The sequence below is a fragment of the Paroedura picta genome, chromosome 14 (genome assembly GCF_049243985.1).
Source record: "Paroedura picta isolate Pp20150507F chromosome 14, Ppicta_v3.0, whole genome shotgun sequence".
NCBI classification, from domain to species: Eukaryota; Metazoa; Chordata; class Lepidosauria; order Squamata; family Gekkonidae; genus Paroedura; species Paroedura picta.
In genome coordinates, this window is record NC_135382.1 from 30,751,785 (window position 1) to 30,774,919 (window position 23,135).

Sequence of the window (23,135 nt, forward strand, 5' to 3'; positions counted from 1 at the left end):
ACAAAGAAACAAACAAAAACCCCTTTCTTACATTTCACTATCTAATCATATTTGCCCAGGGGACCAGGGTGCCTGGAAGTGAGAAGTTGGGCTCACCTATCAGGTTTTTTCCCCTTCTCCTCCTTCCTCATATCTCGTTGGCAACTGCCAGCTCTGAACCTCAAGGAAAGGAAGCAAGATGTTTGCTAACCAAGCAACTCCTAGAACCCTGCCTTCCTTCGCTGAGCATGCCCCTACTCCTGACATGACTGATTCAGTGCTTATGAATGGCACACTCAGCCAAGGCTGGTGCCCAAAGCAACGTATCGCTCAAGATCTACTGAGATTACGGAGCCCAGATATCTAAATGCTATGGGCTTAGCTGAGGGCCAGAGGGAACCGCTCCTAACCCTCTAGAAGCTATTGAAGATGTCTGAATGGAAGCTTTGAAAGAACCTCGTGTATCTAATTCAGCTGTTTTAAGAAAGAACCAGTCGTGAGGAGGGGATCTGTGGACCATTATGAGCTTAGATTAAAATTCTGGATTGTTCTGAGCTTGGATAAATCCAGATCCTATCTCAGGCGTAGTTCACACAAAGAAAGGAAAACGAGGGACAAAGACCCAAGGTGGTAGAATGGACTGAAGGTGTGTAGATACCTGACTAGAATCTGGGAGACCCAGGTTGAAATCCCACTATGCCATGGGCACTTTCCTTGGGCCAATCTCTTTCTTTCAGCCTAACACACCTGCTAGACGGGGCTCTGGCTCAGCAATAGAACATCTTTGCACACAGAACGTCCTAGGTTCAATCCCCACCATCTTCAGTTAAAAAGGGATGTCAAGGGAAAAACCTCTGTCTAAGCTCCTGGAGAGTTGTTGCCTCTCAGAGCGGACAACACTAACCTTGATGGACCAATGGTTTGATACAATATAAGACAATTTCATGAGCATATCTCTCACAGGGCTGTTGCTGTGAGATATGATGGAGGAGAGGAGAACCATAACTGTGGGATTGACGCCTGAAGTGGCTTAAACCCATTCTACCTCCTCACTTTCAGACATATGTGAACCATACTAGATGTCAACACGCTAAGAATCCTTGGAACGAGAGTATGACATCTCCACAGGCATGGGAACTGCTTTGCAGATTCGTTACGAAGATTTCATTTTAATAAGCTCGTGGTGCTACGCCTCCAAGACTGGGCAGTCACACAGAAAGAAATGTGTAAGTGAGTGTGGAAAATGGCAACGCCAAGCTGGTTCTTTGGGAAGAGTATCTAGAACCCACATATCAGCTAAGCCTAAAGGGCCTTCTGCTCGGAAGAGTCCTGCCAAAGCCCTAGCTTGGAGCTAGCAGCTCTCTTTGCAAAGTGGGGGATGAGAGTGCTGAACTGCCTCGTGCGTTCAATGCAATCCTTTTCGGGTCATTCTTAGCTAGGACGGGGGCCCCAACTCCTGGGGTTACAAACTGGAAGTACCTCTCTTTCTATGCTTGCGACGTGGCCGCTCTATAAGCATGTTGTGGTTTAAAGATCTCTCATCTGTCCTGTAGCTCCTCCTCCTGACAATGGCAGACCCTGTCCTAGGCAAAAGCCTGTTCTTTGTCCTAGGAAACACACCTGGTTATCTCACTACGGGGGGGAAGGGAGGTAAAGGGCCTCTGAAGCCACTACTTTGGCAAATACTAATTTCCTGTCCAAGCAGCTTTGCCTGATAGATTTATTATTATTATTAATACATGATTAATATTATTATTTCAATGTATTTCCTGCCACCCCCAAAACCAGCTCGTAGCAGGTTACAAAAGGCCCACTAAAAACCCCAATAAAGCCCCATTAAAACAGGACGACAAAAAAACAGAAAACAGAAAACTGGAACAAAGACATCCAAAATTGCAACGGCGCTCCAAAGGAGAAGGCGCAAAGACTGGACCCCAAATCAACACAAGATGCTCTTGGCAGATTCCAGCCCTATAAACCATCCAGGTTTGTGCTACGAAGTTTGACTTCCAACTGCCGCAGTTCCAACCAGAGGCAGAACACGGGGAACCAAACTCCTGGGAAAGGATGTTGATTTCTGGAAAAAATTGTTATCAGAGTGGTATCCTGCCCTTCCCCTCTGGCAGCTCAGAACGGCCTGAGCTAGGTTTTCCCCTGATTCATCCTCACAATAAACCTGGTGAGGAAGTCGGACTGGGTGGGAATTGGGTTATTTATGTACAATAGTTATCAAACAGAAAAAGCTCTTCATAGGGCAGTTTAAAAGTTTAAACAAGAAAATACAATCTAAAAGGAGAGAAACAGTACAATTAAATAAAAGAAAAACATTTCTATTTACTGACCAATGACCATTTTTATGACATTCTTATTTGGCTGCTTATGTGTCTTTCCATCTTCCCCCATGTAAAAATACTTTCATGATGATTACCTTTCCGGTTAAGTATTATTCAGGAAGTGACATATAGTTTTCCTCTTTAATATTAATTTTTAATCCTATTTTCTTTGCCGTAGTAAACACTCATCTTTCATTTTGTCCTACTGTTTTAAAACTGTGCTCAAGTGTGAGAGAACACAAACAAGAGTATTTAAGAGTGCAAAAAGAAGGGAAATCTTGCCATTAAATCCCCAACAGCCTCCTACAAATGGAGAACACAATACAAACTGGAGAACACAAATGGAGAACACAATACAAACTGGAGAACACGATACAAACTGGAGAACACAAATGGAGAACACAATACAAACTGACATTGCAGGGGAAGATGCATTGTCAAATCTGGATTAGTCCCAAAGTCATCCACAACGACATAGACAGGTGAGACAAATCCGAGTCCACCTAGTCTATTATAGCACAATACATGTATTATTCATTCATTATTATCTTTCATTGACAGCCCGCTTTTCCCTCCATAGAAGGCCCAAAGCGCCATACAACATCCTTCCCTCCTTCGCTTTGGCCTCACAACAATCCTGCGAGGTAGGCTAGGCTGAGACAGAATGATTGGCCCAAGGTCACCTGGTAAACTTCTATGCCAGTGTGGGGATTTCAACCTGGGTCTCCCAGATCCTAGTCCAACCCTCTAACCACTATACCCCTAAACCTCATCCCACATCTTAGACAGGCGTGCCCATTGCTCAAAGCTGGACACTTTCCATGGGGCACGCTCCATACAAAAACAGACTCACTGAAGACAAAGTCTGCATTACGGCTCATACTCACCTCGGAACAGTTTTTCCAACATGATCGTGAACTCGAAAGCCAATGCCTATCTGAGGGCTGGAGCAGGGGGGGAAAGGGATGGAAGCAGAGGGGTGCTGAGTCCTCTCTGAACAAGGCCAGGCAATCGGTGTGAAGTGCCCAGGTGGGCTGAGCTCTCCCTTTGCCAGCCCTAGAGACATCCCTCCGACCTCTGAGCATGTGGAGCCGGATACCAATCTATGGGTAAACACCTACCCGCTTCCCTGTGACTGCCCCCAAGTATTTTGCCTGCGCCTGGGTTTCCTGCTGAGCCGGACAAACACTTGCCAGAGAAGAGAAGCAGACGGCACTGAGCAGACGGGCAGGGATAAGGTGGGGACCAAAGGCAGCGCTGGAGAAGCAGAGCGGGCGGGGACCTCCGAAGTCAATTTCTTTGGCATGCCGGCACTCCAGATGCTGCCTTGCTCTCCAGGTTTGGCTGAAGCACTCTATGCAGCAACTCCCCCCCCCCTCCCCTTTTAATCCTGCACTACGGCAAGTTGAATTCTGCAGCTTGTATAAATCACACAGTATAGTTTCAAGATTCATTCTGAGGCCCCAGAGGTAGGCAGGAAAACATCACACAAAGTACAGAAGCCACTGGGAATCCTAGTCGATCTCCCCACTCAGTGTCTTCTGCAGTTGCGCTTCACACATACTTTCAAGTCCAGGGTTGCTATGCAAAGGCAGGTAAGGGCAAATATTTGCTTTGAAAACCCTACAGGGTGGTCATAAGTCAGCCGTGACTTAATGGCACTTTCCACCATCAAGTTATGGGCCCAGTAATATATCCCGGCTTTCTATGCGTTTCATATAATTTCAGCATGAGACTGCCCTGTTGATTTACTCAGATTATTTGTAGCCCACCTTTCTCACTGACACACAAGGCGGATTACAGAGGAGAGAGAGAGAGAGAGAGAGAGAGAGAAAAGGGAATAATACAGCACCCAAATAATAATGCGACAGAAGTAGGAATACATGCGCAACAATGGTAGCAAAGTGCCCCAGGCAAAGGTTTCTGTGTGAGCAATGCAGAATACAGGAATACAAGGTATAAAGCCAATTGTGGTAAAAAACCTGATGATGCCTACAATAACAGATAAAAATAATAATCATTGCGGTGGAATGCATACCTGTTCATACCTGAAGGTGTTTTTTCAGGCTTGTTCTACCCTAATGCAATTTCGATTCCACTGTAAGAATGCCCTCCTGAAGATTTTGCTGAATGATCTAACTACGGCAGCCCTCTCGGACCTTTCTGAGCAGGCTATCCTATAAGCTGAGAGCTATCACAGAGATTGTGCAGGAATGGGCATTTGCTGGTCTTACCCATTTGCCAGGGAGGAAGAAGCATGCCAGTATGATGCCATGCAACAGATTACAGAAAACCAAAGCGAGAAAAAGATCACCATATTACAGCGTTCAGTGTAGGGTAAAAGGAGCCCCCCCCCGCAAGTATGCCATGAGAGAAAGAAAGAAAGAAAGAAAGAAAGAAAGAAAGAAAGAAAGAAAGAAAGAAAGAAAGAAAGAAAGAAAGAGAGAGAGAGAGAGAAAGAGAGAGAAAGAGAGAAAGAGAGAGAGAGAGAAAGAGAGAGAGAAAGAAAGAAAGAAAGAAAGAGAGAGAGAGAGAGAGAGAAAGAAAGAAAGAGAGAGAGAGAGAAAGAGAGAGAGAGAGAGAGAGAGAAAGAGAGAGAGAAAGAAAGAAAGAAAGAAAGAAAGAAAGAAAGAAAGAAAGAAAGAAAGAAAGAAAGAAAGTGAAGTAATGAAGATGTCTTCTTACACTTGCCCAAAAGTTACAGTTATGTTCACTACAAGCTTTTTTGGGTGTACAACTTTTTAAAGGGGAGAGGTGACAGGCAATGGCTGATTCGGGGAAAGAGAAAGATGGTGGCCGAGGAAAACATTCATACACTGGCAAGATTTGGCACTGTCTGATGGAACCACAGCAGAAACGAAACAGTACCAGGCTCAAAGAATTAACAGATCTCTGATCTAGGGTTAGAACAAGACGATACATAGGAGACAAAAAGGCTTAATATTCAGCAAACTCTCACTTTCACACATACACATTTATCCATCCACCCAGCTACTCTGAAGCTAGCAAAATCTGGAGCAAAACATCAGCAAGGCCACCCGTTATCCTTGCAGATGAGGAGCTCTGTGGAATTCCAAAGCTTGTGGTCCTGCCAACATGATGGGTTCAGAATGTTCTGCCGACACCCTTACGTGGATTTTATGGACCTGTGGGAAGGAAGAAGGATAAAAGACTCCAGAACAAATGGTTCTGAGGCTCATTATATCCACAGTCAATTGTACCGTCCTCCAACTCACATCTGACAGCCCAGTGGGGGAGAATACAAGAACGGAGGCCTCAGCTCTCCTCTCTAGTAAAGCCACACAGACATGAACGATGGCCAAGCTAAGCCACACAGACATGAACGATGACCAGCGGCAGCCAACAGGAACAGCAGCACTACTCGACAGAAGATCTTAGCTGCAATGCTGAACAACCTGACGGTAAATCTTAGGCCGCAACAACTTCAGAATAGTGACTCTCTTGAAAGTCACAAGAACTAAGATCAAGGTTTCCTCACAGTCCACCTCAGCCGAAAACTAACCTGCCAGGCCGTTCAGAAGCCAGCTTTTGTGCCTGCGGTACGACTTCAAGATTGGCTCCGGTCCTGTTTCTAGGGAAACGTTGCCCAATTAAACTCATTACGAAGGAGCCCCTGCAGATGGCCCGCTGTCGGGGCTCTTTAATCGGATCGCCGGGGGAACCGGGCCCTGCGGCCTCCACCCGGTGACCTCAGCGGATATTTACAGATGGCAAGGGAGGGTGAGAAGGCGATTGCTCCTTTGCCCAGTCAACACGTTTCAGCCGGTGGGCCCCAATTAGGGACAACGATGCCACAAGTCACCCGTCCGGTGCCAAGAGATCAGTGCCAAGCGTAAGGCAGATAAGGAGACCGAGAACCAGACGTCTCATTCACAGCTTCTGCGGACAGACATAAACACAAGATCCCTTCCAAGAACTAGGCCAATCCCAATCCACCAAAGGTAGTGCCAGGTGCAGAACATTTGCAAAGTCCTTGGGGCCACAGGGCTCAGCGACTTAAAATTGATGAGGCAGGGAAGACTCACCGAGGGGGCGCTCTCGGTGGACACGTCAACTCCACCCAGGTCTCCAGAGCTTAGAAACGACTCAGCATCCAGGCGGGATACGTCCTACGGCCGGCGTTTCCCTTTCCTTGTGGGGCAGGGCTCCCTTTTCGCATTTCTAGCATTTCAAAGATAATCAGCAACTGGTACTGCTAATGTGGAGGCGGGGAGTTCGGGAGGTGCTGCCAGCAGGCTATGACAGGTGAGACTGCTCCCTACTCACAGGAAAAGGGCATCAGGGAGGAATGGAGTTGTTACTTCGGGCCATTTCATTAGATTCCCCTACTTGTGTCTGAAAAACGCGTGCAAGGAAGGGGATAAAGACACCCCTTTAGGAGTCCCCTTTCCATTTTTTTCGGAGATGAGCATTTTTTCAGCAACGTGTTTTGAAATCACCCGAAAGCTTATAGCTTGAATAAAACTTTGTTGGTCTTAAAGGCAACACTGGACTGGAACGTGGTTCGGCTGCTGCAGACCGGCATGGCTGTCCACCCAAACAGAGGCTTTGTTACCTATAAAACTTACAGAGGTACGAGGCTTCCCCCAGCCAAGAGGAATGCCAATTCATTCCAAGTCAAATATTGTCCAAACGCTGGTCAATTATTCTTTAGCTCTGGTTAACTAGTGCTGAATATTCCATGGAGCCAAGAATGCCATTGTGAAATAGCTGTCCCCTTTAATTAAATTTAATCGGGATGCCATAAGGCCCCTAAAGATGACTCCTTGTTTCCTAAGTCCCTGCAGCAGTGTGCTTAGCGTTGGAACAGGATCTCTGAGGCCAAGGTTCGAAACCACTGCAGTTTTAGAACTACCGTGTTATCTCCCCATTCAGGGTGCTCGTAAAATCATCCTGGTTTCCCCATCTGTTTGAGATAAAGTCAGATTAAAAAATAAACTCACTGGGATTGGCACCAGCTGGACTTTGATGCCCACAATCTCCTTCCTGTCACTCACTTCATCTTGCAATCAGTTCTTAAAGCGTTTTAATTAAGTCGGCGCTAGCCTAAAGACTTCTCAATGAAAGCACATCGCAAAAACGTCCCTTGGAGGTGCAAACAAAACTGGAAAGGTGGAACAAACAAACATCGCTCATCACAAAGGCAGGCAAACCAGCAAGGTATGTTGATTCGTTGGTACTCAAGCTTGCCTGTAAAAGCTCTTGGGCAAGGCAGAGAAAGGGTAGCCCTACATAGATAAGCATGCATGGACAAGTAGATGCAGTCCCCATTGCTTTTTGTCGAAATAGCAGGGCAAGTTAGAATACGGAGTGACCAACATCAAGGCACTGCAGACTCTTGCCCATGCAAATGAACTGGAGCAGCAAAGGTTGCCTTAAAACCCTGCCTTTATTTATTTACATTATTTATAGCCTGCCCTCCTCCCTGCGACTCATCACAGATTACCCAATAAAAGACAATCAGTCAGGTGAGACGCCTAATGAGCAACGCAATAGAACGAGGATTACATAAATCTTAAACAATGCTGAAAATGAAATTACGCAAGTAGAAAACAATGCAACGAGAACAAGATGATAAACACAGCAAACAGATAGTACATACTATATGGAGTAGTATCTATCAGCTGTTTGCAAAGTCAGTCCCTAGAATGAAAAGACAACGTCCTGAAAATCAGAGAGTGGTTATTGCTCTCTCAGTATGTTTATTTTATTTCTTTCTTCGATTTTTATAGCGCCCTACTCAAACAAGTTGTCTCGGGGCAGTGTATATGACGGCTCAAAAAAACTCAGCACTCTAAAATGGTACGGTCCATTCTGCAGGACTGTACCACCTCATTACATTTGGGTCGATGTGGCTGTCCAGTCCAAGTCAGAGCAAGAACAGAGGAGATTCCAAAGGGCTCCCGGAGAGCATCAAGCCCCGTTCCAAAAACAACCTGCCCATTCTCCTGACTCTAGAATGGTCCTACAGCTCTCAAAGTATCGAGGGAAATGTTATTTTTAAATGATAAATCAAGAGATGACTCACAAATTATTGATGTAATTCAAGTCTGCCGTGACTCACCCAAGATTTTCTCTTTTTGGGGTTATTGAGCAAAGTTTTCTATGACAGCATGATGTAAGCAAATCCATGGGAAACAGGCCTTAAAGCCCCAAGCCATTCCTCCACCCACCCACACCCTGGACTTCCCTTAGTAGCCTCTTGGGGGCTGTGAACACACCAGAAAATGGAAAAAGCAACACCCAATGTATTATTTTTATTTGTTCGATTTCTCTCCCGCACCCTCTTGGCATAGGCATCTCGGGGTGGTTTATAACAAACAGTCATAGGACAGTTAATAACAATGAAAAACCATGAAAACGAATCAATACACTGCAGTTGCCAGATCTGCCGACTGAACGGCTCTGGTCCCTTCATGGTCTTAGGTGGGAGAAGGTTACGAAGGAGGGCCCTATTGTTGTTATCTTAACTTTTGGTCTCAACCAAACACCTGGAAGAAGAGCTCCATTTTGCAGGCCCTTCGGAATGGGGGTAGTTCCTGTAGGCCCTGCAGCTCTTCTGGGAGCTCATTCCACCAGGTCGGGGGCAGGACTGAAAAGGCCAAATGTACATCTCTTGGGCAAAGGGATCATCAGTCCATTGGCAGAGCGGAGCGCTCTTTGGGGGATACAATCAGCAAGGCGGTCCCACAAGATGGAGCTGAGCTAACATATAATGACTTCAATGGGGTACAAGATGCAGAAACGGGATGCCTCAAAGACTGATGAGAAGAAGAAGAAGAAGAAGAAGAAGAAGAAGAAGAAGAAGAAGAAGAAGAAGAAGAAGAAGAAGAAGAAGAAGAAGAAGAAGAGTTGGCTCTTATATGCCGCTTTTCTCTCCCTGAAGGAGTCGCAAAGCGGCTTACAGTCGCCTTCTCTTTCTTCTCCCCACAACAGACACCCTGTGAGGTAGGTGAGGCTGAGAGAGCCCTGATATCACTGCTTGGTCAGAATAGCTCTATCAGTGCTGTGGCGAGCCCAAGGTCACCCAGCTGGCTGCATGTGGGGGAGTGTAGAATCGAACCCGGCTCGCCAGATTAGAAGTCTGCATTTCTAACCACTACATAAATTTTGGGGGAGAAATTACTGGCCAAGTAATGCACACAAAGCAGATGGACACATTTATTCTCTGACCCAAGTCACAGCCGATTTACGGTGACCCCATAGGATTGCAAGACAGGAGACGTTCAGGGGTGGTTGCTACTGCCAGCCTCTACATATTCCTTAGTGGTCTCCCATCCAAATACGAGACATAGCCAAGCCTGTTTCGCTTGAGATCTGATGAAATAGGGCTACCCTTGGTTATCCAGGTCAGGGGACATTAACTCTAGATTATAATTAAAAAGCCGCATTGAGACACCGCTAAATTTTTCCTCTGCTTGTGACCTTTTAAGGGATGATGTGTGTACTATTCCGTGTCAGATAGATATTGGATCACCTACTGGTTGTTATGGAAACAGCCATTTCCTCCAAACACACTTAAAAAAAAAAACATACTGACTGATCAAAAGCTCTGGAGGACTTGAAAGCTTGCATTGCTTTGGTCATAATCAAACTTATTTCATGCCTTTTGACTCTGTGTTAAGACTAGATTTACACGAGTTGAAAACATCCTAGGTCCCCCAAAAGCACTGAACAATACCAGTGTGGAAAGGGACTATGATTAATCCTGTTTGTTTGTTTGTTTATTTATTTATTATATTTTTATACTGCCCTCCCCGGAGGCTCAGGGCGGTTTACATAAGAACAAAGAGCAATACATAAAACAGTCTATAAACATGTGAATGTATATAAAATATATTTATATTTACATTTATATTGCTCAGCCAAACAATGTTATTTTGCGGTTCTTTGACTGGAATTCCTGACATGAACACATGAAATTGCGTTATTCTGAATGGACCACTGGGCCACCTTGAGTACTATGTACTCAAGATGACTAGCAGCTCTCCCAAGGTCCCCAAAAGAGGTCTATTTCACCTGCTACTTGATCATTTTAACTGGAGATGCCAGGAATTGAACCTGGGACCTTTCTACATACCAAACAGATGTTCTACCACAGAGCCATAGCACCTCCTATGAGGGTAACAGTGTGTGCGTTTGTGTGCGTGGGGTGGAAACAAAGATACGTTTTAGAATCCATAATGGTTCACCTTCCTTCCTCTGACGAATCTTGAAGGTTTATACCTTGAAAATCGAACGGGTCTTTCAGGCGCTACCGGACTCGAATCTTGGTCTTCTACTGTAGACAAAACACAGCTACCCACCTGAAACTCTCTCCTTCATCATGTTTCCCCAGATCAAAAATGGTCCACCTACGCCTACAGGGAAAGGTGAGAGATGCTGAACGGCAAACCCCCAACCACAGTTTAGACCAGGCTTGCATAACCGTTTGTTATAATTGAAATTAAATGGAAAGGATGTTAAAAGCCCCCTACCCCAGAATAAAAGCCCTAATCCTTATGTACCCCTCATGACAGTTCTTTAGAGCAGGGGTGGTCAACCTGTGGCCCTCCAGATGTCCATGGACTACAATTCCCATGAGCCCCTGCCAGCGAACGCTGGAGGACCATGAACATCTGGAGGACCACAGGTTGACTACCCCTGCTTTAGAGTCCAAATAATCCCTAAGGTATTAAAATAATGGAATACCACATGTTGTTTGGCCCATAGAAAGAGCTCAGATTTAATTCCGGGAACTGCGGCTACCTCCCAGCCAGTCAAGAGCTGCAACTTGAGGCCGGTTGTCATGAGAATGAGCTGCTAAGAATATGCTCCTCTAGGAATATGCAGCAACCCAAATCCTTAGAGATGCCACAGAAACACATCCAAGCAACTGGAGGCAGTTACTGTGAGGCCTCTCTGTTCCCCCCATTAACTCCAGTTTGTATTGGCCTTTCTCTGCCGGCCCACCTGCCCCATTAGAGAAAGAGCTTGACAGTATTCTTCCAGCAGAATCTACTGCCTATCAAGTTTCATTAGGTGACCAACACTGCTGGAGATTTCTCCATGGCCACCCAATACCAGGGCCTGCTATGAAACTCTTCTCTAGGGCAGGGGTAGTCGACCAGTGGTCCTCCAGATGTTCGTGGACTACAATTCCCATGAGCCCCTACCAGAAAATGCTGGCAGGGGCTCATGGGAATTGTAGTCCATGAACATCTGGAGGACCACAGGTTGACTACCCCTACTCTAGGGGAAAGCGAAGCAACAAAATGACATCCAATTTCTGGAGAAAGGAGGTTGAATAAGATACATGCTTCCCTGGCACTATTTATCCCCATCCAGAAAAGCTTGGCTTCTTTGATATGACATCATCCTGGACTGGAATGAGGACATCGCTGATTATTTTATAAAAAGATTTTAAAAAATGCTAAGAAACGGACTGAGCAGAATGGCAATTCTTCATTTAGCAAGAGGGAGCGGACCGGTTGTTACAAAGAACAGAAAGCCTCAATTTCAAAGAAATCCTTGACGAGCACTTTATGGGTCAAAGGGACACGCATCGAAAGGGGCAACTCAGAAAGGAAAAGCGGCAACAATTGGAGGAAGTGGTTGCTATATTCTTCCAGCATCTCCCGAGGAGGGTGTGATCTGAAGTCGCCTGGGAAGGTCTCTTCCTGCCATGCCAAGCAAGAACTGCATCACCTTCTCCCAGCGACTTTGTTAGCTGCTCCCAGGCACCGGGGATTTCCAGCCTCTAATGCTATACTGTGGGCCAGAGAGTTCAATTTAGAGACCGCTGGCCTCAGCCGCCAGTTCATCAAATCGATTAGGCTTAAGGTGCTGGTTTTGACCTTTGAGGCCATTGAGTCTCAAAGTGGCTTACAATTGCCTACCCTTTCCCTCCCCTGGGCGGTAGGTGAGACTGAGAGAGCTCTGAGAGAACTGTGACTGGCCCAAGGTCACCCAGCTGGCTGCATGTGGAGGAGTGGGGAATAAAACCCGGCACTTCAGATTAGAGGCCACTGCTGTTAACTACTACACAGAACTGGTGGAAGCAAGACATAAAAGACCATAGAACCCTTGGAGTAGTCAGTACAGAGACCAAACATGCTGCTGGCTCATCTAGCGTCCCCCAAGTTGGAGGATGCCCCCCCATGTGATTTTTGTTCAGACACAGAGTTAGAATAGGGATCAAAAATGTGCCCACCAAAGTCATCCCTCCCTCCCATTTCTATAGTCATAATTCATCATGAGACACGCTGGGGCCTGGAAGGTTCCCTGTTCAAATCCACATTCTGCCATGGGATGGTTGACCTTGCTGCTTGACCTTGGCTCGCTTGCTTGCTCTCTCAGCCTAATGTACCTTGCAGGGTGATTGAGAGAACAAAATGTGGAAGGAACAAATGACATACTGCACCCTCATAAATGTGGAGGAGAAGCCGGATAAAGATGTGCTATTGAAATTCCCTCTCCTTACTTACATTTTCCTAACGCTTTAGAAAGTCCAGAGGATCCCAAGAGTGTGGGTAAAAGACACGGGATACATTTACCTTAGAAAAGCTAAATCTTTAGAGTCTGGGCAGTGCCCAGATAGGAGATCTCCTGGGAATTCACTGTGGAAAGTTTTGTGCTTCACAGAGGAACAAAGGCAAAGGAGAAATAAATATTGATTGACATACACTGGCTGCATTCGGATACAATGGCAAACAATAAGCTTAGATATAAGAAAAAAATTTCTATGCACAGAAGCCCAAATGGCCCCACAAATGCTGCTCTTGGGGGATACAGCAAGAGGTGGGAGTTTGAAATCTACATTTAGGGTGGTATCTGCAAAAATCCCATCCCCTTGTAACTGCAGAAATCCTCCACTGGATCTAAGCAAGGTTTGCGGTTCCAAGAACAATCTTTGGAAGCTTTCAGGACTGCAAGTATCCCTCTATCCTTAAAAGGCAGGTTTGGAATCTTGGTATGTAGGAAACAAACCACAGTTTGCAATTTGGGCCGCAACAACAAGACTGTGGTTTGTTGTGAACCAGGCCATTTTCTGTTCCTGAGACCTACATGAACAGAAGGGGGGGAAATGTGTGACTCCAAGGAATTTCAAGGTTCGTTCTCATAATGAGAAGCCAGCATGGTTTGTTACATCTGAATGCAGCCAACAGCTCAGTCTTCCTTACAATTCTGTAAAATGGGCTTAGTAATATTAGCCTCAGACAGACAAGCAAATTGTGCAAGACGACAGATTGTCAAGAAGCCTGTTCACAACTAAGGTGAGGTTTAAAACTGGGGCCTTCCTGGCACATAGCCTACGCTCACACAGCTTTTTATCACCATTGTACCATATCAAAACAATCTGGGTGCACAGACAAATAGAATAAAGAACGTCTTAAATCAATTTCAGTATCAAACAGCATCTTGTACAGCAGTCTCTAAGACTTGTTCTAGAACAAACTAAAGTCATGCGGTCTTTAAGGCAGGATCCACAAACTACCAGTTCCTTCAAAACGGAACATATCTCCATTGTAAATCCTATTACTGGCCTATTACAAGCCTTCATCACTAGATATCCTACGCAGCTGTCAATCTATGGCCACCTCCACCTACCATCCAGGTGTCTGAAATTCTCAGACACTGCCCACATACTTTTCAAACTATTCGTTTTGTAACCATAAGAACTTTTGGAAACTTTTGGAAGAACTTTTACAAAACTCAGACTTTGGGAAATCTGGACACTGCACCTGAGCCATAATTGCACGGGACTGCAAACTAACCTCTAAGTCACTTGTTTATCCCACTGTGAGCATTGTGATACCTACATTTACCAGCTGGTAGATAAAGCAAGATAACTTTTTAAGAATTCTTTCAGCCATATTGCCTGACAAGGATATAACTTACAAAACAGCCATGAGATTTTTTACGCACAGGATGCAGAAGGTCATTCAAGATCTGACAATCCAAAAACTTTTCTTTAACAAGCAGCGACACAACAGTTAGAATCACAGACTCACCGAGTTGGAAGGGACCTCCAGGGTCATCTAGTCCAACCCCCTGCAGAATGCAGGGCATTCACACTACCTGCCTATCCAGAGTGAGCCCATTTCCAGATACTGCCCTGTGAACAAACCGCGGGTTATCATGTTGAGTTAAGGATTCTGCTATTTGTTCATAGGACAAACTGTCCCATACCTCTCTCCTTAAGTTGCAGCCCAGTAGAATAAATACTTTCAGCGATACCTATGCAAACACAGGCTGCATCCACATTTGGTTGGACAACTTGCTGTCATCGTACTGTGTTGACACACCAATCTATTTGTGAGTGATTGCTACAGAATTATTGTAGCACAACACTCAACAATGTGTAACTGCAGCCACAGTTGAAAGCACACCTGGACAGGTGCTCAGCAATTTTACCCTTTGGGGAATTATTGCACCTTGGGATAAGAATTACCTTTGGCCTGCTGTAACCCCACCTGCCCTGACCTGACCTGGATGGCCCAGGCTGGCCTACTGTCATCAAATCTCTTGATGGATGGGAGACCATCAAGAAAGCAGAGAGTTGATATGCAGAAGCAGATGATGGGAATCCCCCTCTGTGCATATCTTGCTTTGAAAACCCTATGGGGTGGATATAAGGCAGCTCTTTCCACCCATTCTCTCCCTCCTGAGTTTGCTATCCCCTTCCTCGCTTTCAGAAAGGCAATCCGCTGGTTTTCCCCGGCTGCTTAGATGCAGACATTAATGCCAGGTTTCCAGAAGCCGCCCTAGCAATAAGAGAAACGTAAACATTAACTGCGCTCAGCTGCTGTATGGAATTGCTTTCCCTTACCTCTAGAATACAGCCGATGCAGGGAGCTGGGGGCCTTTTCGTCTCCCCTTTTGCAAAGGATTTCACACACGTGGTGACTGGCAAGGAACAGGCCCACGATTCTGCAGCAGGGGAGCTGGCCGGGCTTTCTTCCAGGCGGGGCGGGAAGGCGGCACGAGCCCTTGCCAGAAAGCTAGCTGGCCTTTGGACGAGTCCCTGTCGAGGCCTGCCCAGCTACGCTCCCATCCGCCTGTGTTTATTTCTGGGCTCTCATTATCAGTAAGTAGCAATTTAAAATGGAAAAACCGTGGGAGGAGACTTTAAAGTGATCAACTTCAAAACCAGGAAGAGAGCAGTGCAGAGAGAAAGGCATGCTGGGGAAAGAAGCAGGGAGGTGGTGGGGGGGGGGGTCAGGGGGAGAGAACTGGAGAGCCCAAGACGACTTTCCCACCTTGCTGTGTTTTGGAAGTCGATTGCTGTCCCCACTGGTGTCCCCCTCACCTCCAAAGACAAGCAGCAAGCCAAATCGAGAAGGACAAAGAGATCGCTCCAGGCAGATGCACGTTAAAGTTCAGCCAAACATCTGGCAGAAGGAGCGTGAGAGATGGTGCTGTTTGAGAATAGCAGGTGGCGGGTAGGCAGGCTAAAAAGAGAGCACAACCAGGGATACGGGTGCTGTCTTTAACAAACAAACAAACATGCAAAAACAAAAAACAAAAAAACCTCACTGCTCTGCACAAAGACAATCTGAATTCTGTGATTTCTAGAAACGAGAGGGATGTGGCCCCGTTCAATAAAACCCGACACAATCAGATTTGCATAAACAGGTCTGAAGCAGAAAACAAAACCACACACACACACCCTGAACTTCATTGTTAGATGAGGCACGCATGGATTGTGGCAGGCATTCTCTTGGCCTTCCCCTCCTGGGCAATGCAGTGCTTCCCAAAAGAAACAAATATCGCTGGTAGCTATGTTGGTCCATGGGAAATCCTGAATGCACAAGAATTGGGCCCTTTTCATTAGGTTAAGCCAAAACGATGGCAAATTTTTGAACCCTTGCTTCCAATGTTCCTCGGAACTTGGGGGCTCTCTCTTATAAGCAGAAGAATGCACATAAATGCAGGATGTACAGGTATGCAATGTAACATGTGAACAGGGCTACAGGCAGCAGGTTTAGCCTCACTGGCATCCTGTTCAGCATTATTGCCTTGCCTCTGTTACCATGCAGCAGCCACTGTGACAACCCAATAGAAGAAGAAGAAGAGTTGGTTTTTACATGCCACCTTTCTCTACCTAAAGGAGTCTCAAAGTGGTTTCCAATCACCTTCCCTTTCCTCTCCCCACAACAGACCCCCTGGGAGGTAGGTGAGGCTGGGAGAGCCCTGATATTACTGAAGAAGAAGAATTGGTTTTTAGATGCCGCTTTTCTCTAACTGAAGGAGTCTCAAAGCGGCTTACATTTGCTTTCCCTTTCCTCTCCCCACAACAGACACCCTGTGAGGTGGGTGAGGCTGAGAGAGCCCTGATATTACTGAAGAAGAAGAAGAATTGGTCCTTAGATGCCGCTTTTCTCTAACTGAAGGAGTCTCAAAGCGGCTTCCAATCGCCTCCCCTTTCCTCTCCCCACAACAGACACCCTGTGGGGTGGGTGAGGCTGAGAGAGCCCTGATATCACTGCTCGGTCAGAGCACCTTTATCAGTGCTGTGTCAAGCCCAAGGTCCCCCAGCTGGCTGCATGTGGAGAAGGAGATTCAAACCCGGCTCTCCAGATTAGAAGCCGCCGCTCTTAACCACGCCTACACCAAGCTGACAAGTACACAGCTCCATCTTATTTGCATGGAACCCCGGACTTCCATTTAGTCTTCTGTCACTGCACTTCCCAGACTCCTCCCAAGTAAGCATCCCTAGACAATCACACCCCTGCCTACCACATGTCAACGACTGCTTGGCTGCAAACACCGTCCGGCAAAACACCCAATTGTCCCGCCCAGCACTTGACAGTGACAGGAATGGGGCCCAACAAGTCTCCCCAGCACCCCCACGATACTTAACTGAACACTGCACAAGGACACGGGGCAAGAAATGGGATGGGAAGGAGGACCAGGGCACAGGAGGGGACATTAAGCACATCCCAATGCACAGGAGAGCCGTAAAACTCAAGATGCTCTGCAGCAGTTCTTGCAATACAGTGCCGCGTCCTTTTCAGAATAATCTAGTAGCATAAAACCATACAAAAAGAGGGAATGGGAATGGCAAGAGAGAACACGGTCCTTTTTGCAAACAACCACATAAAAGTCAAGACAAATTATTATGACACAGCCCAAATCTATTATGTTTTACAACTATCAATTAGTTTTTAAGGAAGTGCCAGGGCAGAAGAAGAGCAGTTCGTAAGAGTGCACAACTTTTAAGCCCAAATCATGTGCCCAAATCCAGAGAGACAAATGAATGAACTGCTTGGAACCCCTCTAAGACCCTTTCAAAACTAACTGTCCATTGTGCTATAAACAGCTTAGAACACATAAGAGAAACCTTTTCCTCACCACCTAAGTTTCCCACTCTCATGCCGACCATTGTGAAGAGCTCATCTGATTCCCAAATTACAATTCTTGGCATTCTGAGGGCATTTCAGAATGCTCAAAACCTTGCATGCACATAATCTTAGCAATCCTTACAAACACCCTGCGAGGAAGGACAGTATTATCCCTCCATACTGCAATAAAATTTTTTAAAAACATACGCTGCCTTTCTCCACAATGGGGACCCAAAATGTTTTAAACTGTTTCCCTCTCTTCCATTTCACCTTCACAACAACCCAGTAATGTAGGTTAGACTGACAAGTGTGCGACTGCCAAACTCTCATGGCAAAGTGAGGATCTGAACCTGGGCCCCCACATCCTAGTCCAGCGGTCTCACCACCATGCCACATTGGCTCTCATGAGCACAGAGTCAGCTGTGTATCCATTGCCCCCTCAGTTGATTTCAGGACAGGGGCGAAAACAAAGCCAGAGACTATCTGGTCCCTTATGTTCCAATTCCCCAGTAATCCAGACACAGAGCCCCTGTTAGCACAGGCCTGGGAGCCAGGCAGGGGAGAAATTCCCCGGAACAAAGCTTTACCTTTGTGTTTTCTTTTCATCCTGAAGTTGAGCCCAGGGCATCCCCTGTTCTGAAGCACGGTGTCTGGAATGTCCGCTGGCTGCTGCACCTTTCAGTCCAGTACAGGGAGAGTTTCTAGCCAGCCAAGCTGAGCCTTGTGTCTCCTCCTCTTCCCTGCCTGGAGCCTGACATCACCACACAGTTCCTGCCGATCCGGAGTGAGTCAAAGGCACACAGGCACAGAGTGGAAGAGGAGGAAGCCCTGCCCTGGAAGGAAGTGTGTGGGGGGTAAAGACTGCCCAAAGGGCTGCAAGAAACTCAGATTCTGATGAGTTGTTTTCTCTTCTCTGTAGATGCCCTAGATCAGGGATAGTCAAACTGCGGCCCTCCAGATGTCCGTGGACTACAATTCCCATGAGCCCCTGCCAGCAAACACTGGCAGGGGCTCATGGGAATTGTCGTCCATGGACATCTGGAGGGCCGCAGTTTGATTACCCTTGCCTACAATGTGCAATTCAGAAAATGGACCGGCCAGCCTCCCTGCTCCAAAGCACAAGGCCAGTCACTCTCTCTCTCTCAGGTTGTTGCTGTTGTAAAGATAAAACAGATGTGGGGAAGACAGTGTTGTAAACCACTCAGGGTCCCCCATCCGGAAGCAAAGCCGTGTATAAATCTTTAAATAAATTAGGAGGAGTATCACTATAGCTTTCTCAAATGGGGTTTCTTGATAGCCCTGGAAGGGTTTCCCGAATGGCTGGGAGTTGATTCATTTGTTATTTATTTCAAAAATCTGTTGAACATTTATTGGGTGATATGATCATATGTGGCCGTGTCGACCCATCCACCCCTCCCAAAATGGCCAATGAAGAGCCTGGAGGGGGTGGGACGGGGAGGGGCCCTCGGTGGCTATGTACACAGCTCTGCTTCCCAACCATATTCTGCATGATCATGCCAATTCTGCAGTTTCTCGATGCCTGCAAAATGTCTCAGGGGGGTTCTCAGTGGTCAAAGGGACACAGAAGGCTGCAGAGACACAGCTAGATTTGCCAAGATTGATTTTAAAAATGGCGTCGGGACACGGCTCTGGAGAAGCACACGATTATTCTGCTCCCAGCCAGCAGAGTTACTCAGCGGTGCCTCACAGTTCCCCCTCAAGCTCTCTGCAAGTTTGGAAACCTCCCTTGAAATGCAGGACAACTTCCAACATGCCCTCCGAGAACACAACAGAGCACCTCGTCATCCCAAACAGGAAACAGACCCCTAACCTTGCCTCCCACCCCATCTCCTAACATGCCGGTTCAGAACCCCGTCGACAAAACCGATTTAAGTCCTGAATCTTGCAGTGGTGCTGCAGGGGAGGCCTGGCTGTGCATGGTAATAATTCCAGAGGGGCAGCGATTCCATAGCAGCCTGAATAGCTGCACATGCATGTGGGAGACAGCAGTGCTGTCAAGTTGATTTCAACTAACGGCGACCCTAAATTAATGACCTCCAAAACATCCTTCTTTCTTTGATGACAAGGTCAGAGAACCCTACTTCTTTCAGGCGTGGCGCCATCTGTGGGGACTGGGAGGTATAATAAGCACAAGGGAAGGTTTGTGTTTTTTCCCAAACCCAAATAGCCCTTTGGTCACTTCTGTGGCAGGAGGAAATGTCAGAGAAACTCTGAGAAGGAAATCAGGTAACCTCCGTCTACCAGTCAGACTTCTGGAATGCACAGCCAGACTTCTGGGCCCTGCCTGCTGAAGGTATCCGGGGCGAGGAGTGAGAAGGAAAGGCATTCCTCTTGAATCTTGCTCCAGTGCTGGTAGAATATTGTTCTGTGCCTCCCCAAGAGCCCATCCCAGTGCCTTCACTTGCAGCCCCTTCCCTTTTGGGTAGATACAGAAGCCCCTTAGGAGGTGCAATTATTTATTTTATTTATAATTTAATTTCTATCCCGCCCATCCTGACAAAGTTGACTCGAGGCAGCTTACAAGAAGATAAAACAGGATACAATATAATACAATCCAATAAAAATCACTTCCAAATTAAAAACCCTAGTAATCACAACAAGTTAACAGATGGCGGATAAAACACCCTTGCCCATCCCTCACTGGCCGTCTTCAAGCAAAGGTTGGATACACACTTTTCTTGGATGCTTTAGGATGTTTTGGGCTGATCCTGCGTTGAGCAGGGGGTTGGACTAGATGGCCTGTATGACCCCTTCCAACTCTATGATTCTATGATCCCAGTCAAACATTTCACATTGCCATTTACCCATTTATGTCACTCAGGCTTTACCTTATGTAACTCCCTCACTTCCTTTCCTCAGGTCCCATCAAGTCCCACAAAATTCAGGGGGGGACGTGGGGAGGGTCCCTGCTGCAGTGCATGTACAGCGGCTACAGGGCTCAGCAGGCAGAACATCGATTCTGCCTGAAGAAAGCTCCAGGCTTAATCCCAACTTGCAGGTTTTTCAAAGAATTATCTATATCCTGCTCTTCTCCCCAGTGGGGACCCAAAGCAGCTTACACCACTCTCCGTTTTACCCTCACAACAACCCTGCAAGGTAGGCCATATTGAGACTGCGAAACTAGCCCAGCAAACCTCCATGGCAGAGTAGGGATTCAAGCCTGGGTGTCCATGGCAGATACCGTCTGCAGACAGTTACAGAAAACATTATCAAGCGGGATCATTTAACGTCTCCTCTCAGTTTGCATTATCAGTTCAGCACCAGATCACGAGACGGCATCACACCCCGAGCATCCAAAAATCTGTCGCTGTCTGACGCCGCAGGCCAGGCGACGACAACACACACCTGCCTGACAGGTATTACGAGTACACGAGACCTCTCTGCGTGGGGTCAGATGCCGACACCTTGATTTCCTGTTCTTCAACTATGCAGGAAGGACGATATGCTTCGCCTAGTGCAGGACATGAATTCCTGAACGACTGATGCATGGCCAAACCTGTCTTTTTGCAGGATGCAGGAGAACGCACCAAACCCAGATTGGGGAAAATGTGGTAGGAAAAGTTCCGGCTGTCTGCTAATGGCTCCCATTAATGAGGGTGGAATGGGCGGTCAGATCCTGGTTTCACCCTTCAAGGCCCTATCTTTATTCACTGGTATTTATATCCTGCCCTTCCTAGAGAGAGATCAAGGAGGCATATGCGGTTTTCTCCTCATCTCTTATCTTCATAACAAAACTAGGCTAGGCTGTGAGAGAGTGACTGGGCTAAGATCTAAGGAGAGCCGAGCCACACAATCTTTTTCTCCCAGGAACTTCCCTCGGACAGGCTGACAGATTTATTCTGGGAGTCCGTGCTTCCCAGATATGCTTGATCTGGATCAGGGCAATGGCATGTGGACAGCCAGGGCTTAAGCTTTCTCTAGTGAGCTGAAATGCTCCTGGGGGCTGCTATTTGCCCTGCTGGGGGAACCACACACCCTGACGGGGGTGCTCACAGGTTTTTCCCGACAAGGCAAGTATACCCCATCATGGAATCATAGAATCACAGAGTTGGAAGGGACCTCATGGGTCATCTAGTCCAACCCCTTGCATTATGCAGGACACTCACAACCCTATCGCTCCTCCACTGTAAGCTGCCACCCCCTTAAACCTTCACAGAATCAGCCTCTCCGTCAGATGGCTATCCAGCCTCTGTTTAAAAATTTCCAAAGATGGAGAACCCACCACCTCCCGAGGAAGCCGGTTCCACTGAGAAACCGCTCTGTCAGGAACTTCTTCTGGATGTTGAGACGGAATTTCTTTTGCATTAATTTCCTCCCATTGGTTCTGGTCCATCCCTCTGGGGCAAGAGAGAACAACTCTGCTGCATCCTCAATGTGGCAGTCTTTTAAATACTTGAAGATGGTTATCACATCCTCTCTCAGTCTTCTCCTCTCCAGGCTAAACAGACTAAGCTCCCCAACCTTTCCTCATACATCTTGGTCTCCAAACCCCTCACCATCTTTGTTTCCCTCCTCTGGACACGCTCCACTTTGTCTACATCCCTCTTCAACTGGGGTGCCCAAAACTGAACACAGTACTCCAAGTAAGGCTGAACCAGAGCAAAGTAAAGACCCATTTTGGGTTAGGAAAACAGTGGAGGGAAGGTGAGGCCTCCCAGAACACACCTGTCGACCTGAACTAGGAAAACGTATTAGGCCCTGATTGAGGATATGAATTTGGGTTGATTCGGTTCTAGTCTGGCATGCTAAACCTGGCATCCCCAGCATTTTTTGACCGTGAAGGCATATTTGGAATTCTGACACAGGGTGGTGGAGGCAACCGAAAAATGGTGGCTGCAGGAGGCGGAGCTAGCCACAAAATGTCAGGGAGCAAGGTCATACGGAACTTTCTTAGTAAATTATTAAGGGCAGAGGGGAGATCAGATTTTTGTATCCTTCCCAATTCTTATTCTGCGTGTACAAGCTTCAGAAAAGCAGCTAAACTCAAACATGGCAGGAGAGGGCAGCACGGAGTATGTAAAACTTCTAAAAGCACTTATGGCCAGGCAAGGGATTGTGGGAATTGTAGTCCACGGACATCTGGAGAGCCACAATTTGGCCACCCCAGCTCTGTAGTCTGGAGATCACTAGTAATTACAGGAGAATCCCAGCCCCACTTGGAGGCTGGTAACATACCTGGAGTCGCCCACATCCTGCCTAAACTTACAGGCCATTTCCCCTTGAGCAGCAAGTCTGGGAAAGAGACCCCCACAGTGAAACAGGTTCTCATCCCTATCCGAGATCTGAACCGAGAGGTACGTGATTAATGTCAGAACTGCCTTGCAGCTTCAGACGAAATATCTACGCAGAGCTGGCATTTTGCTTCCAGGCAGCCAAATGCCTCTGGGGAACACAGCACAGAGGGTTCCTCAAGGGCAGGGCCGGACTCCTGTTTTGTGTAAAAGCATCAGATAGT

At 46.9% G+C, this 23,135-nt stretch overlaps 1 protein-coding gene across 9 annotated transcripts in view; it reads right to left on the minus strand.

Moving 5' to 3' along the window:
- The window catches only part of RIPOR1 (RHO family interacting cell polarization regulator 1), a 101,295-nt gene that overhangs the window by 32,032 nt on the left and 46,128 nt on the right, over positions 1-23,135 (minus strand). Inside the window, exon 1 of one of the 9 annotated variants that reach the window (XM_077310034.1) lies at positions 18,247-18,399. The exons of 5 other annotated variants lie outside the window; for them this stretch is intronic. In XM_077310034.1, coding sequence (XP_077166149.1) covers positions 18,247-18,265 — 19 coding nt within the window. In that variant the 5' untranslated portion in view covers positions 18,266-18,399. Of the gene's footprint in view, positions 1-3,199; positions 3,237-6,358; positions 6,473-15,144; positions 15,261-18,246; positions 18,400-23,135 lie in introns of those variants that run through there. 3 more of the 9 variants (XM_077310040.1, XM_077310038.1, XM_077310033.1) reach the window with 3 other exon arrangements.